This window comes from Lacerta agilis, chromosome 3 (assembly GCF_009819535.1).
Source record: "Lacerta agilis isolate rLacAgi1 chromosome 3, rLacAgi1.pri, whole genome shotgun sequence".
Classification (NCBI taxonomy): domain Eukaryota; kingdom Metazoa; phylum Chordata; class Lepidosauria; order Squamata; family Lacertidae; genus Lacerta; species Lacerta agilis.
The window spans coordinates 71,820,650-71,837,508 of record NC_046314.1 but is presented as its reverse complement, the minus strand read 5'-3'; the positions used below and the strand labels follow the sequence as shown (position 1 = coordinate 71,837,508).

Here is a 16,859-nt window from a genome sequence, read left to right as displayed (position 1 = left end):
AAATCAATTTTAACAAAGCTGTATTCATAAAAGCATCTTCAAGAACACTGGAATATTTGTGATTCAGACCCAGCCCAGGTTTTTTTTTATTGTTTGGTATCTCCAAACATTTCCATTCTACCATAATATCATTTACAAGTAGGATTGGTTGCTTACTTAAATAACTCAGGACAAGGGGAGACAGCGTTCTGTTGTGTGTTTTCATTCACTGAATTATATGAAGACTTAGAGAGGGCATTGGTGACATTATATTGTTGCATGCCACCTCAATCTCCAAGCAGTGAGAGATACCAAGGGTTCTAGGTGCTTACCCAGGATTTGTGTCTCCTTTGGAATAAGGGACAGTGGAGACCGTGGTGTCTTTATGATATATGGTTTATTTACACATATGTACAACCTGAACCTACAATAGAGGGGCTCATGGCAGCAACACTCCGCTAAAGTATTGCTTCTTCCATAGCCACAGCCTTGGATTCCAACAGAAATCAGGTGGAGCTGTCTCTCAGCTGCCCAGCCTGCAGCCTGCCCACTCCTAGCTCACAGAAAGCAACTCTCAACTCTGCCCTTCACCTATCTAACTACTAGCTCTAGTACAGAGCTACATCCTTTGTTACCTTAATGGTCCATGACCTCACCAGGAGGCTAGTTTAGCTATTCCAGGAATTGAATCTAGGCTGTATCCAGGAATTAGAAGGGGGCTCAAGCATACAGCCTACATCCTACCCCAACACATAACAATATGTTAGCAACAGGGCCTGTCCAGGCTGGTGGTTTTGTGCATGTGTTTTCTGCAGCACGTCCTTGATGCAGTAATAGTGCTCTGCAGCAGTTAATGCTGATAGGACAAGGCTGTTAGTTCAAAATGTTTAACTGCATGAATAAAGTAATAAATGTAGGTTGGTTTTGGTATTTGACACAACTAGTATTGTTTTCCTTAATGTGGACTGCATCAGGCCAGCGGAAATGGGAAACTCGAATTCAACGAGTTCAAAATTTTCTGGGACAAACTGAAGAAGTGGATTGTAAGTTAATATAGAGTCATAGTTTTCTCAGTTGTTTTGTTAGGCATTTTTGAAGTAACTACAAAGCAATTTTAAAGACCCATAAAACTTTCATATTAAATCAGTGCTCTGAAAAATAAAAAAGCTGTTTCTAGGAAACATTATTTGTTTGCTTTTTTGCCAAGCCGCAAAAAGTTTACAGGAAACATTAGCAATATTTTTTAAAACTTGAGCAAAAAAGGGATTTTTTAAAAGGTAATAAATGTCAGAACAAATGTTCCTCAGAAGGAGGCCAAGCAAAATAAATCTTTAGCAAAAGACATTGCTTGAACATAATATATTGCTGTTGGAACATGTAAGATGAAAGTGCTGATTCATGATGAGGAGAAAACACTGGTGACCTGCCAAGTGCTCCCAAAAAAATGGGTCACCCCTTTTTTCATGCAAAATCTCGGTGACCATTTTGGGTGCTGTCATGTCGTGTGATCTTGGGCCACACTCTAGCCCTGAAAAAGTGCTTTTGTGAGGCTAGAACAGGCATCCCCAACCTGCGGCCCTCCAGATGTTTTGGCCTACAACTCCCATGATCCCTAGCTAACAGGACCAGTGGTCAGGGATGATGGGAATTGTAGTCCAAAACATCTGGAGGGCAAAGGTTGGGGGTGTCTGGGCTAGAGCATGGTGCAGGTTACGTGGTGTGCCCAGGAGCATGTCCCAGAAGCCGCATGTCCCAGTTTCGGATCTGAAAAATGTTAGACAATAGACAATCAGCAACAAATGAATGTTTAAATAGCCAGTCAGAACACACAGGCTAATGAAGCCCAAATATAAAGGAGCATTTGGATGTCTTCTCAGAAGTCTTGAAACAATTAAGAGACCCATCAACCCTTCCTTTCTCAGTGGGTTTACAAATAGTTTTCTCTTTTTGTTCGTTTGTTCAGGGTATTTTCCTTCATTTTGATTCTGACCACTCGGGCACCATGTCTTCCTATGAACTTCGTCTTGCTTTGAAAGCAGCAGGTACCATTTTTTTTCCCTCCAAGGCTGGCCTTGGCAGTAGGTGAACGTAGGTGGCAGAGGTGGCAAGAGAGGCTTGGAGAGCAGGAGCAATGGTGTCGCTGGCAGGGAGCCCAGACAGTGAGTGAGCAGCAGCCTTTCAAGACCATCCTCACTGAGAGACAAACTAGATGTGACACGAAAGATTCCTTATTAGAGCATCTATTAAAAGCAGGCATACAGGCCCAAAGTGGCACTTGGGAAGAGAGTAAGTCCCGTGATTTCAGTGGGGCTTAATCCCAGGAAAATGAATATAGGGCTGTAGGCTCACTTAAGACAGTATAGTCAGGATTTTTTTTTTGTACTCTTCCTTTGAACAAGTTCCTTGTTCCAAATAAATCAAGTAAATAAGATTGAGGTGGCTGCAGAAAGTGCTTTAAAGAATCAGGATTCCAATGGAAATTCTATCCAGGACTGGCTGGCTGAGATCAAAGATTAAAAGAAGTGATTATGCTGACTGGTTAAAGTAACAGTTAGTTATATGTGGAACTACAGGGAATCATAAAAGGCATTAAAATCTACATTTTCAGAACTCCAGATTTACTTTCCCCCCTGTTTCACCCAATCAATTTTTTGCAATAGCGAGGGCTGGAAGCTTATTTAAAAATTAAAACCACAGTTCTCAGGATGCATAGATCCTGCGTCCTATACTTAGTCTTGGATGCTTTCAGATTGCTTGCTGGAAGAGTGGCAGTTGCGGTGAGTTATTAAAGAAGCTCAAATTTCTCTTTCCTGAAGGGTTTCAGCTCAATAATTATCTACTGCAGTTGATGGTTCTGAGGTACTCTGATGATCAATACCAGATTGAATTTGATGACTTCTTAAACTGCCTCATTCGCCTGGAAAATGCAAGCCGTGAGTAACTTCTTCTTTTATCTTTATTTGTTCTCTTTGAAAGCTTTTAAATTCCCATTGACATGTGATAGACACAATAGGTGGGTTTCCAACATCTAACTGCTTTCACGGTTTTTGTTCATCATTTGGTTTTGCAGCTGTTCATTTCCTACAAGTGTTCTACAATTATTGGATTTGCTATCCTGCTTCATATTTACGGCACTGTTAGTTTGAAAGCACGTTTACCTTGTGTCTCAGTGCCACAATGAGCTGAAAGGGCAAGTGCTCTACTAAGCAGCCATGTTTGGCACTGTTGCAGTAAGCAAGAGACATTTGATGAATGCCAACAATGTCTGGTCATTCTTAAGATCTGAAGAGTTGCAGGGGAAATGACAGAAGATTCTGACATTTCCCAGTAAAGCTCAAGGTCAATTTAATACTTTCAGTAAATGCTTGAATGTCACCTTTATTTCTGTCATGTATTAGTAAACAACACTTTATCATGTCATTGGTACAAATGTGAGGTGGGGGGAAGCCTCAGTGACATTAATATTTCTGACATTACCCATTGGGCTTCCTAAAACTAACCTGCAAATGTCAGCATTCACCATGTTTCTGACATTTTTATGTAAGACCCTGATCATATTGGCAAGGTGTTTTCGGGAGATGACCCATGAGGTCTCAGGTCTCAGCCCCAGATATTTTTTGCTTGGCTTCCAATCTATAGCCCCTTTCCCCCTTTCATATATTTAACATTGGTGGGTTTTTTTAGATTATTGTTATTATTATTTAACTGTGCTCACATAATACACTACAAAGCACAGTGCCAGTGAGACTACACCCACCTGTCATCTTAATTTGCCCAGGGACACTTATTTTTGTTTTAATACAGTCGTACCTCATTTTGCGGCCTGGATCCGTTCTGTAGCCCCAGCTGTTAGCTGAAAAGGACGCAGGGCAAAGCGCTGTGTCTGCACACGCACACGGAGCGGTTTGCGCTTCTGCACATGTGCGAGCGACAAACCCGGAAGTAACTCGTTCCGGTACTTCGGGGTTTGCTGCGGATGTTTGCCAGAATGGACGCTAGACAAGGTGAACGTTCATGGAGGTATTACTGTATATACAAAAGAGCAGTCCTTGCTATTAAGATGTGGGGGAGGGGGGAATAGGAGGCCCAATCCACATACAGTGAACTGAGCCCAGGAAATTATCTTGATAGCCCATATTAAGCCCTAACAGCCAGAGGTTGTTTTTTCCCTCTGAAAGTTAGGGTATTTATACATACAAAATGTGCATATGCTAATTTATGCAAATTTGTATCTTGGCCCCAAAGCTTGCATCCAATTAAATTTTACAGAGTAGGCCCATTGAAATTAAAAGATCTAAGTTAGTCATGTTCATTAATTTCAGTGGGTCTACTCTTAAGTATGAGTACCACTAGATACCTCAGGTCATTTACCTAGCATTGCCCCCACATATTGGTATGAATCAGGTCAACATCATGTGTTGATTGTTTTTTTCAGGAGTGTTCCAAGCACTAAGTGTGAAAAACAGAGACTTCATTAACCTGAATATAAGTGATGTAAGTACCCAAGATCCTAAAGCTCAAATGCCCTTAAGTAAAAAGTGCAGAGAGTAACTATTTGTGCAGGATTCCCCATTTGATCTTCACTTTTCAATTCTCTTTTCTTCTTCCACTTTTTTATGGGCATATTTTACTACTTGTATAAGCAAATGAAAACTCAATGAAGGGTCTCCACTGGCTAATTATTTGACCCGAGGATGTCTCTCCAAGCCTATGGCCCTCAATGTTTAAAAAGTTTAAAACCAAACAAGTGACAGAATATGGGGGAGGGCTCCCATTTCCCTTAAGCTAAAATAACCATCAGATTTTAGAGCCACACCTCTGTTCCAGAGGGTCCTGTATTTCTACCATTCTGGGAAGTTCTTGTCTTACATGTTACTTTAGGATCTCCTTTATCATCCTGTCTGACCACAGTGCCTCCTTCACAAGACATACATACTTTGGTAGTCACCAATTCAGAATATGAAGAGGCTGATCAGATTTATGGCCCTAGAGCTCTGACAAACTGGATATTTCAACGGCAGTGTTTCGCCTTTCTTTCTCCTATTAGTTTATCAACTTGACAATGAACATCTGAAGACATCCGATCTGGGTTTCAGCCAGCTCTCAAAATAAGTTTGGAATGTTCCTCCCATGGTTGAAAACATCACAGAATTCCTGCATCTTCTATCCGTTTTTATATTGGCCTTGATCCCAACACTACCAGAACTGCTTTGAAGCCATTTTGGCATAAAGGGGGTGTAATAAAGTACCTGTTTAAAAGAAAACAACAACAAATATAGATAAGTATTTAACTTGTGTGGTGTGTGTTTGTGTGTATCTATATCTATCTATCTATCTATCTATCTATCTATCTATCTATCTATCTATCATCTATCTATCTACATACTGCACAGTACGTATGGATATGTTTTGAAATTGAGTGCAATTCACATCATATGGAATGACTGGCTCCAAACAATCATATATATTTTTATGACACATGATCATGTCAGTTTCCAATGAACTTGCCACATGGCTGAACAGCTCCCATTAAGTGTCCTAATTTTGTTTTGCCTAAATTTGTTCAAATATGCATAAGAAAAAAGAAGCTCAGTGGGCTGGGGAATGGCTCACAAATAATCCTAACAATGCCCATGTCACTGATGGCTGGTGACTTTTGATGCTGGTGGATTGTGAAAAGACTGCCCACAATAAGTCAAACCTGTAGTTCAGAAGATTTCAACCTTTTTGAGTCCACGGCTCCCGTGACCAACAACCTTCTTTCTGTGGCACCCCTGTGGGGCTCAGGACCCCACTCCTTGCTTGCAGAGCTGGCAGCCTCTCACCCATTTTTGAACACCCTCCCTTGTGGAGTGTTCCCTCAGCCTCTTTTCCTCTCCCCTCTCCTTGGGAGACCTCTGGGCAGTTGCTGTTGCTTCCCATGGTCTCTGAGCTGCTGCCCCTGCTCCAAAGAGAGGTGCCTCCTCACACTGCCCCACAGGGGCTTGGGAAGAGGATGCCCCCAGTCTTAGTGGCACAACAAAGACTGGCCAAAGGTGAGCAAAAGGCCAGTTCCTTACCTTGGGTGGCAGCAGTGGGCGCTGCCGGGCCTGCATGGTGGAAAGGGTCCCCTTCAGCACCAGGCACTCAGCTTCCAGGCAGGCCTTCCAGGCAGCAAGCACAAGAAAAGCCAGTGCAGCGCCTGCCTGTCTGCCCAGCCCCCCACTTGTCTGCTCATTCACAACAGCAAGGGCTGGTGAACTGGCCGGCTGGGCTCCCTCGCCCGCTTGCTTGCTTACACCAAGGCCACCTCGGCTCCTGGCAACCAGCACTACCTGGCCAGCCCCAGAGGCACCATTTGTAGCTGGGGCTGCTGCAACAAACAGCTGTGCAAGCCTTTGGGAAGCAGAGACTCAAGAGGGCATCAGAGCAGGGAGGGAAGGAAAGAGGGACAGAGGCCAGGGTTGCCGGTGGCACCCTTGACCACCATTCAAGGCACCCCAGGGTGCCACGGCATACTGGTTGAAAACCACTGCTGTAGTTGTTCTCCTTCCACAACAGCCCAATAAATGAGTAATACTTCAGCGTACTGCAACTGGGATGAGAGTGTGCCGATAATCCCTCAGGGGTCAAATATTTTTTTATCTCATAAAACTAACAACCTCAACCCAACCAACTAAACCACCCCACAGCGACCCAACCTCACATCACTGCATCACTTGACAACAGTGAACTTCTTGGATAAATGAGTCAACTGTGTCCATTAACTGTTGATACCAATGTAGCCGCTTCTGACTTTGGTTTTTCAATTAGCAGTGTTCACTTCTCTTCCTGCTCTCTCTTCTGTTTGCTTCTTTCCCTTCTGGAGGGGCTATAGTGCAACAAAAGCAGAACAAGAAAACAAACCGAAACATTTGTGGGGTTGTTGTTGTTGTTGTTGTTGTTGTTGTTGTTGTTGTTGTTTAAAGTTCCAAGGTTTCAGCAGGAAGTTTTGGGATACCTACTGATTGGAAATAAAGCAGTGTGACTGCCCCAGAATATTTGCAGGTACAAACCATGTTGAAAGCAGGATCGCATGTGACCTCTCGCAAGACCATCATGAGCACAAATAATCATGAATGCACAATGAAGAGGATGGCTGGAGGGGCACTGATTCTGGCTTTCTTTTTTCATTGTTCTGTGACCCTCTCATTTGCGTGGCTCACGTTCTTAAGTTCCTCAAGGAGTTAGGCCTTACAAATGTAGTTTTGGTTTCCTCAGGCAAGAACTGGAATAGTATGAGAACCTTAAAAATGTCATTGTACCCTGCTGGAGCTCCTTAGCTCATCTGCACTTAACTCATCTTTGCAGGCCCCTGGGGCTTGGCTGTTCCTGTTTCTAAACAAATCAGGACAGGAGTGCTATGCATCAGGAGCTATCACCCGGCTTTGCAAGACGCATTGTGCTTTCTTGGCAGAGATAGCTTAACAAAGCAGCCAAATGCAACCTTCCAAACTCCAGGTCTATAATACCAGAGGACTGAAAGTCAAGCAGATTTCTGCTGCGTTCATCAAGATTGGTGGTAAAAGTTCGTCTTAAAGTAACAGAGAGAATAAATTATCTCCCGTGGGGTTTTTTTCTTCTTCATCCCAACTCTTTCTCCTTCTTGGCATTCTGCTATCCTTGCAACCAAAGAGCCCCATAACAACATCCAGGGCTGGCTGAAGACATTTTGGCACCCAAGGCACCTGAGGCAAACACAATGGCACACCCCCTGCCAATTTAGTGAGATGGAGGTGATGGTGTACAAGAAAAATGGATTTATCTGGAAAAAGCACAAAACCAGACTCCTAAAAACGACTCCAATACACACTACTCTGTAGCTCGCCCCCACTACAAATAAAGCTGACAAAAATTATGTAACCTGACCTGAGGACACTGAATACTTAACAGGTGCTAAATTGTCCCCACCAAGCCTGCTCAAAGCACATGGTTACTCACTAGCTCTGGCTGTGGAATACATTAAACGAGGGGAAAGAAAGGTTTTTTTGTCATTTCAACAGAACTGAGCACACACGCACTGCACCCTGAACCACAAGAATAAGAAGTCCAGGTAATTCTCTCTGTATTGGAACCAGGGGCGAGACATGTGGGAATGTTAAGGATAGTAGGAAACGATATATTGAATAAATAGCCTTCCTTCACACACGCTAGTGAGTGATGTAGCAGAGCTATTGAATAAATAGCCTTCCTTCACACACGCCAGTGAGTGATGTAGCAGAGCAAAGTAATTAGCCTTCCTTCACACACGCTAGTGAGTGATGTAGCACAGTGTTTTTCAACCTTTTTTGGGCAAAGGCACACTTGTTTCATGAAAAAAATCACGAGGCACACCACCATTAGAAAATGTTAAAAAATTTAACTCTGTGCCTATATTGACTATATATAAAGTAATTCTCTTGAATAGGAATCAAATAAACACAATTTTTCCCACGGCACACCAGGCAACATCTCGCGGCACACTAGTGTGCCGCGGAACAGTGGTTGAAAAACACTGATGTAGCAGATCAAATTCCCCCTAATACAGCTGGAAGCTAGTTTGGAGATTTGTTTGAATTTCTCAGTTAAGATTATTTCCTGGTGTCCCCTTTGATCCCTCTTAAAAGAATAAAGACATGAGAATCTTTCTGAGTAAAGTAACAAAAAGTTTACTCACATTTCAGTTCACGATATGATCCCTGAAAGGCAGGCTTTACTTGGTAGTTACATAAATAAATTGTGAGTTTGTCTCATATGGAGACTGAACTTGTGCTGCTGGCTGAGAGCCAGCAGACAGCAAAATTTACATTAAGAGAACAAAATGGCTGCAGGAGAGCAGCATGGCAGCAAAAGAACAGCAAGACAATAGAAAGACAAAACAGAATGAGAAAATGGCTGCATGACTCGGCTCCTTTATGGAGTCAGCCAGAGCCATGGCCATCTCCCAGATCACATGCAGGAAGCTCCAGACCAGTGGAACAGGAAGTGACACTGACTGGATGTCCCCTTGCCTGTGCTCACTCTAGGGAAATAAGGAATGTTGCATTTGACTGTACCAATGGATGACATCCCACAAGACATGCATCCCATGACTAAAGTCAGGCTTTAACCATATGCACTTTTACCCAGAAACAACTTTCGTGGCAAGCAGCTGGACTTTCTTCTGACTATATACAGTTTCTTAAAAGCACCAAAATACCCGTACCTCTCAGTGGTAATTCCTTGTTGCTCCCGGCAGCAGCAAACACAAAATGGGTGGAATCCTGGGGAAAAGAGACCCAATCGAAAGAACCAAAAGCAGGAGGCGAACCAATCAGGTGAGCTGGAAGCCGGAAGACCATTGAAGAAGCTGTGGCTTGATCTTTGGGCTGCTTCTACTCCAGCTGCTGCTGTTCTCCATCCTCAGTGCTGCCACTGGGGGCAGAGAATGGCCACAGCTGGAGCAGAAGTCCCAGGCCTCAGCACCGGCGGCTTTTTGGAGACAGTGGCCACTTCAACACCAGAGGGAACTGGAGAAGTAGCTGTCGTGGCCGCCTCTCAAACTGGCACCAAGGCTGCAGGCTTCAGAAACAGCAGGCGCAGCTGCAGAATCTACCACTCCTGGATCCTTCCAGGATTCCACCGCCTGAGGCAACCATTTCAGACGGCCTGATGGTAACACTGGCCCTGACAGTATCTTGATTATATCACTCAAACCCACTCCTTTTACCAGTTCCACAAAGACAGGGAGATGTATGATGGAAGGATTTCCTTCTAATTTGTTTACAGGAAAGCAAAAGTCCATCATTCTGCTCGGCCATTAAAAGCTGCCTCTTTATTTTGGGCTTCACAGTAGATGGACATGTGAACCCCACAATTTTTGTCGTCATTATCCATAATGATTTCATGAGGCCCAGGTCCAAAGGATGAAATATCAAAGTTATGAATACCTCACCATGCCTTTATGCCTTGATTAACTTGACCTCTGAAACACAGATTGCAGACAGATAATAGCTGTCTTGCCTGAGACCATTTTAGCTTGAAAACAGATTGCCTGGTGCCAGAGAGAAGTGAATTTCCATTTCGTAATACTGATCTGATTCATTTGCTAGAGGACAAGTGTAACTGAAATAGAAAGGAGGTCAGATTAACAGTGACCTGTCAGAATAATATCCTCTATATGTTGATATCGCTGTATGGAAGAACCGTGTGCTTATCCTAGGGTAAAAATAAATGAAAAGTACTAGTGGGCAAATTTCAAAAGCTTGTACAGAACAAATGAACACTTGGCAGCAGGTTATGCAGAAAAAAATGAAAAAAACAAACCAGACTTGAAACGTAGCACAAACTTAATTTGGAAGCAAAATTGTAATGTACAATTTGCTTCAGGGATGGGGAACCCGTGGCCTTCCATCTGTCATTGGATTACAAAACCTATCAGCCCTGACCATTGGCCATGACAGCTGTGGCAGATGGAAACTGGAGTCAAATAAGATCTGGCTCACGGATTCTTCATTCCTGATTTACTTGGCATTGCATCAGGCGTCGGATTTGTGTGACTGTTTAATGGGCACCGCCACCAGATCCCAGTTGTTCCACTCTGAATCTTCCATGCCACAAATAGTGTGGAAATCTGGGCTCTACTTCTAGCATGGCTACATCAAGATGAAATTCAGAGGTGCACCTCAACCCCCTGGCTCCATGGCAAAGCAAAGGGTTCTGGGGCCACCACCAGTACATCTTATAAACCAATGTTGTACGTGGTGGATGTGTGCTACATTGGGGGTGGCTTGGGGCTCCATTCTGAAAAGTTGCCGGTTCTGCTGCTCATGGGAATGAGTCGGATGATCTATTTGCCACAATGAGGGCTGCATAAACCAACCTGCTGCTGCTGCAAAAAGGACAGTTGTGTGCTTCAGCTGTGAGCGCCTGGCAGAGACTGCAGGAAACAAGAGGATTTATGTGTTCCAAAACACGCTTCTCCTAAGTTTAAACACTTTTTAAAAATAGTAATGTCAAGCACTACTCAAATTAGCTGCTGAAATCCTGATTCTCTCTTTTGACATGCGGAATTTAACACTGCATTCCTCTTTCTTTCTTTCTTTCTTTCTTTCTTTCTTTCTTTCTTTCTTTTTTGCACTGAACTTCCACTCACCTCACCCCCGCCAAGGGTTTATCCATAGTGGACTGAAAGCCTTTTGTTAAGGCAAGCAGGCTTGCACCTGTTTTTGATCAAGCATTTGAAACTCTGCTTCCCTTGGCTCAGAAAAGAAGCTTTTATGTGCTTAAAATTTCCAGTCTCTGGAAGAAATAAAAACAGCACTGTAAGGGAGCACAGGGGATCCTTTGGGGAAGATGCAAACTGTTTTCACCCTAACAGAGATAGCTTTCACCAGGTCCAATCCTATGCTGAAAAACACCAGTTTGCATATTCTTTGTAACATTAGCATACAGAATCATCTTCTTCCTTGTTTTTTTTTTTTAATGCCTGGATTCATAACATCTCTGAAGAATCTAGTAATCGATAGATCTTATTCTATTTTTGTTTGTGCCCATCTAACACAACTATCAAGTATCTATTATTATCTGGGGAAAGCCAGTTAGCACGAAACATTAAAGCACAATAATGTTGCCGCGTAGTGCTTAACAAAAAAAATATACATATATTAGGGGAAAGTAGGCATAGAAACGGATCTATGCATGAAAATAACATATACAAACACATCGTATTAGGGGAAATGGCTTGCAGACATGTCCACATTAATCAAAACAACATACAAACATGTTTATTGGGGGGGAAATGCACTGGAATGCTGATTAATTTTCGTGAGGATTGTTTTTTAAAACAAACAAACAAACATAAATTGCTGCAGAGAACTGAATTTAAGGTGGGCAAAATGAGAAATGGATAGAATCAAAATGGACAGTGACGAAGCCAGGCAGACTTCCAAATCTTGGGTGCCACGGCTGAAAACATTAAAGGAGCCTAATACATTTTGGAAGCACTGCAAGTGAGTGCTATTAAATTTAAATTGGATAGTTGTTGTTTTCTCATGTTCTAGCAACCTCTCAATATCTCTTTGCTGTTTCTTTAAGTGGTAAAGTGGGAGTCAATATCCATTCGATGCCAAGTGAACAGTGATGTTAATTGTTCTTTATTTTTATTTTATTTTTAAACTGACAATAAACTTCATCAAATGTCAGGGTCACTGAATAAAATATTCACGTCAGCATGCTTCTGCAAAATCAGCACAGTTATATAATTTTATTAAAGATATCTGCTAATAGTACCTTTTTGCTACTGAGGCTTATTGGGGGAAACTTAAGTTTTCTTGGCATTGATATTTGAAATTTTGCCAGTGAATATAAACAAACCTGCAGAAAGAAGGCTTCCCAACTAAACTAATTTGTCGTAACCAGGATTTCTCTTGGGTGGAATTGTCTTTAAGCCCCATAGAAAACTGTCTTTGCTTCGAACAGCTAAATATGGCTACATATGAGGAAGGCTACGATGTTTGGTGCTATAAGAGATATTGCAGAAGTACTGGTACATCTCTCTCTCACACACACCCAAATAGCATGCAAAGCTATTTTTTTGGGATAAGTGGTTGCCAGATGGGCAGTTACACATATTTTCAAGTCTTTCTAAAAGTGGAAGCAACAGTAGATTGACATTGTATTAGGGGATTTCATTGTATTATGTAAAATAATATGCCCCCCCCCATTCTAAAAACAGCTTTCCTGGATTCTCTTGACCCCATGCCCCATCTTTTGTAAGAAGTTCCAGTTCACATCTGGCTGACACTTGGCGTCCCTGCTGTAAATGTGTTTTTGTTTGATTTACAACATGATCCAAAAATGGAAAAAGCTTTCTAAAATTGCTGAGCAGGAAGAAAAGGGGAAATTAAATAAACCTATAAAATATTATTTCAATCCTATGACCACAATCCATTTAATAGCTTGGAAGAAAAGTGGTTTTGTTCTCAGTTGGCTATTCAGAAGCACTGAGATTATTCAAATCTCTTCTTCATTGTATTATGTTGTTATTAATATTTAGTATGTAATTCGAGCCTTATTGGATAGTAGAAAATGTGTGGCACTCTTTTTAAATTCAACCAGTGGTACTGTTTTTAAGAAAGGCACCCAGGTGCTCATCACAGGCTTGAAATATAGACCAAGGTATCTTCAGTTTAGGAGTGAAGATGCTTCTGAATTAACTCGCACACAAAATTGATATAAATTGTAAATTGTAAACAAAGCTACCGCTACCCACCCAAACAGTCACACATCTAGGGGTGAGGACCCAGGGCCCTCCTTACACTGCTAGATTACAACTTCCATCATAGTTGACCTACTGCCCATACTGGTTGGGGCTAATGGAAGTCTGCCAATATCTGGAGGACTACATTTTTGCATGCTATTTTCACTAATATATTCATTTTAGTGCACTTTTGCCTAATATGTGCACGTTGGTAGACATCTGTTCATGAGTTCACATACTGCTCCAGAAAGTGCAAATCAGATAGATTCGCCTTTATATGTGAACTGAATCAAAGTTCTCCCTCATTCCTGGCTGATACCTTCTCGTGCCTCATCTTGCTACAGCCTTGTTTCTCTGCAAAAACTGCTGTGTGTCTCTCAGGAGTTGTCAAAGACTTGACAAACCTTGATGAGTAGAAATGAATCAGACTTTAGAAAGGGCCATAGGAAGATGTCTTATTCCAGGTCAGAATGTTTGTCCAGTATTGTCCATTCTGACGGGCAGAAGTATTTTCCATCAGTTGCTTGCTGATCCTTTTAACTGGAGATGCCAGTGATTGAAGAACAGTTCTTAACCTGAGGTACCACTTTAGCTAATGGGGCTTCCCGCTGCCACCGCAGCGCAATTTCTGTTCTCATCCTGAAGCAAAGTTCTTAACCCGAGGAACTATTTCTGGATTAGCGGAGTCTGTAACCTGAAGCGCCTGTAACCCAAGGTACCACTGTAGTGATGAAACACCTTTCAGGAAGAGGAGGGGGGGTTATAAAAATAGGGGTTAGGGAAGTTTGATGGACAGATACTCAATTTTCACAAGATGGGCACAAGTTTGATTCTAGTTTTTGGAGTTTGGAATAGTCTTTAGCACTCTAAGCTCAGGATGTAGAAACAATTCTAGATTTAAAATTTTTGTCTGACAAAATCAGCTTTCACCTCCATGAGAGCCAATTTTGTGCAAAGATTTGTAACAAATATCCAATACAGTAATGTTTAATTTTCTCAGCAACCTTAACAAACTACAGTTCTCAGGATTCTCTGGGGGAAGCCAAGTGGTATGATACTGCTTTAAATTCTTTTTTATGAACTGCTTTGAGGTTTGTTTGTTTGTTTGTTTTAAAAAAATCAGCTGTGAATAATTTTTATGAAAAAATAATAAAAGTAAACGTATAATGCAGATAAAGCCCATATCAAAATGTCAGAACCATGACAGTCAAGGAGGAAGACGCAAGGACATCAAAACAACAGAGGCAATGAAACTGGTCTATGTCAGGTGCCTTTAATTAAGAAGTAATTTTATACAAAATGTGACCAAGTATCTTGAATACGAACTTCAATAAAAACATATCTAAGAAAGAGAGAAGCATCCGATTTAGCCATCAAAGCACAGTAAAGGGAAAGGGAGAGTAAAGGTTTCTGCAGTATACATTTGCTGGCTGGTTGCACTGAGTACAATCCATCAGCATCTTCTGAGTAAGCCTCACTGTAGTGAATAGGCTGTGTACAAACACTTTAGAGGAAGTAAACCCTAAGTGTATAAGATGAAAGACTCCAAAACAAGAGAACAGATGAAGAAAAAGAACACAGATCCTATCCGTTTATCCACTGTCAGTGCATGAAAGCAGAGATTTTAAAAAGATGCTTCTCTAGGCCTTAGGGCATTCTCTTTCATGGGCCAAAAAAATATATGGAAAGTGACATTACTTGTCTGTTAAACTGAAAATATCTGCTTCTTGAAGTTGACAACACAGAGAAGAGGACCTGAACTAAATAAAGTCACACTTCACATTATTCAGCTTTTAGAAGATTGCAAATATTCCCTTTCAAATGCCAAAATGTGAATCAGAAATGCCTTCATGCATGTAGAACTTGTGCTCAATCACAGCGTTTTGTTGCTTTTTAAATACCAAATGTCTATTTTTTAATTTAAAAAACCATTCTGAATTTATTTTACAAATATTAAAGTGACTCAGAAAGCCTGTAAACGTAGCCATAAATAGATTGCTCACAAACTGTTACCAGAACTTCATCAAGAGGCTTTCTTCTGCTAAAATCCCTTCAGCCTCTTGCCATTTGGAACTGTCAGTAACCCAAGCTGAATAACTAGCAGTGTCAGGAAGCTGCTTGTTACTCAAGAGTCAATTCACACTGAACATGGCAGCGCAGCAACACAGCATGACAGGTGCATATAGTTATCCTGCCTACATCGCTGTTTTACCACAAACACCCATGTGAGAGAGATGGGGACACAGAAGCAGCATTTCCTTTAGTGCTTCCCCATATTTTCTTATTTTCCATTGCAACACAGATGGATGTGTCTTTGGAACAAAGACTTAGAAGAAGTCTCTTAATTTGGTTTGATTAATTGTAGCAATCTATTTTTCCTGCAGAGTACATTGAAAGAACAGGAGATTGGATGTACAGAAAGTGGACTGAAGCAGAGCTTATGTAGATGAAGAGGAATTTTCAGGTTTTAGTTTATACACTAGTTTATACACTTGTGTGAGGTCGAGCAAACAGAGGTTGCGATAAGCTACCCAGAGGAGGCTACTAGCAAGTGCTGTTACAAAAAGCACTGAAAATAGAGGGTGTAAGGTTTGCTCTTTTTTTTTTTGTCCTACAGAAGTAGTCTGATGCAAACTTTGTGGGATCTCCAGGAGGCTTCAAAGAACCACTGCCTTGGGTCAATACGCCAGAAATTCAGTTATTAGGGTTTAAAATCTTAAGGGTTTAAAATCAGAAGGTCAGTCACCTTTGGCTTTGGATTGGACGGATCACTAGTTGTGCGTAAAGGGAAATTAAGGCTCGAAGGTGATAGGTACAACATTGAGGCAAAATGGAAAATCACGACGCATTGTCAGGCGGCAGTTCTACTCACACACATACATTTTAAACAGTTGACATCAATGAGGCCTGGTCTACACATGCAGCAGAAGGAAGGAGGTGCTAGAATCCTGAGGTGGTGGATTAGACTGTCTAATTTCAAGCTACAGTGGAGGGGAGCCATTTTTGAATGACCAACCCATCATATAAATAGCTCTCTGCAATTTTTAAAAAAAGCAACTAACAAAAACTTAGCACATCAGGGTGTGTGTGTGTGTGTGTGTGTGTGTGTGTGACATGTTGGGAATTCTAGCCTCGCTAAGGTATGCAGCACCAGAAATTAGTTGAGATACCTTCAAGAGAAGCTTATTACTACTACTACTACCATTATTATTATTATTATTATTAGTTATAAAAAAAACCCTCTTGAATAAGGAGGCCGGATTCAAGAGGACAGAATGCCAACATCTTTAACAGCCTTGTCATACAAGGTACACCTGATTAAATCCCCTCTTCCTACATAACTGATAAAGGATGTAGGACCCCTGTCCTCTTTTGAATTTGACCACCCTACAAGTTTCAAACATGGTGGATTACTGTAGAGTTTTCTTTTGAGGGAAGAGGCGATTTACACTCCCACAGATTGGTGTGCATTACTGCAATGCAACTGTTACGAGGAATGCTAAGAGGTCTCAAGAGAATCGGTTTGTTTTGCAAAGGTTGTATTCACCCAAAATATTCTTATTTTTCAAAGATAAAATAAAAGAGAAGCTTCACTGCAATGTATTTGTGGGGTTTTGTCTTCTCTTTTGCCATGTCCCTCTCT

At 41.6% G+C, this 16,859-nt stretch overlaps 1 protein-coding gene across 1 annotated transcript in view; it reads left to right on the top strand.

Moving 5' to 3' along the window:
* CAPN9 (calpain 9) overlaps window positions 1-5,241 on the top strand; it is a 29,470-nt gene extending 24,229 nt beyond the window's left edge. The window contains exons 16-20 of the mRNA XM_033144248.1: window positions 954-1,022; window positions 1,943-2,021; window positions 2,796-2,912; window positions 4,415-4,473; window positions 5,027-5,241. Coding sequence (XP_033000139.1) covers window positions 954-1,022; window positions 1,943-2,021; window positions 2,796-2,912; window positions 4,415-4,473; window positions 5,027-5,053 — 351 coding nt within the window. The 3' untranslated portion in view covers window positions 5,054-5,241. The remainder of the gene's footprint in view (window positions 1-953; window positions 1,023-1,942; window positions 2,022-2,795; window positions 2,913-4,414; window positions 4,474-5,026) is intronic.
* The last annotated feature ends 11,618 nt before the right edge of the window (window positions 5,242-16,859 follow it).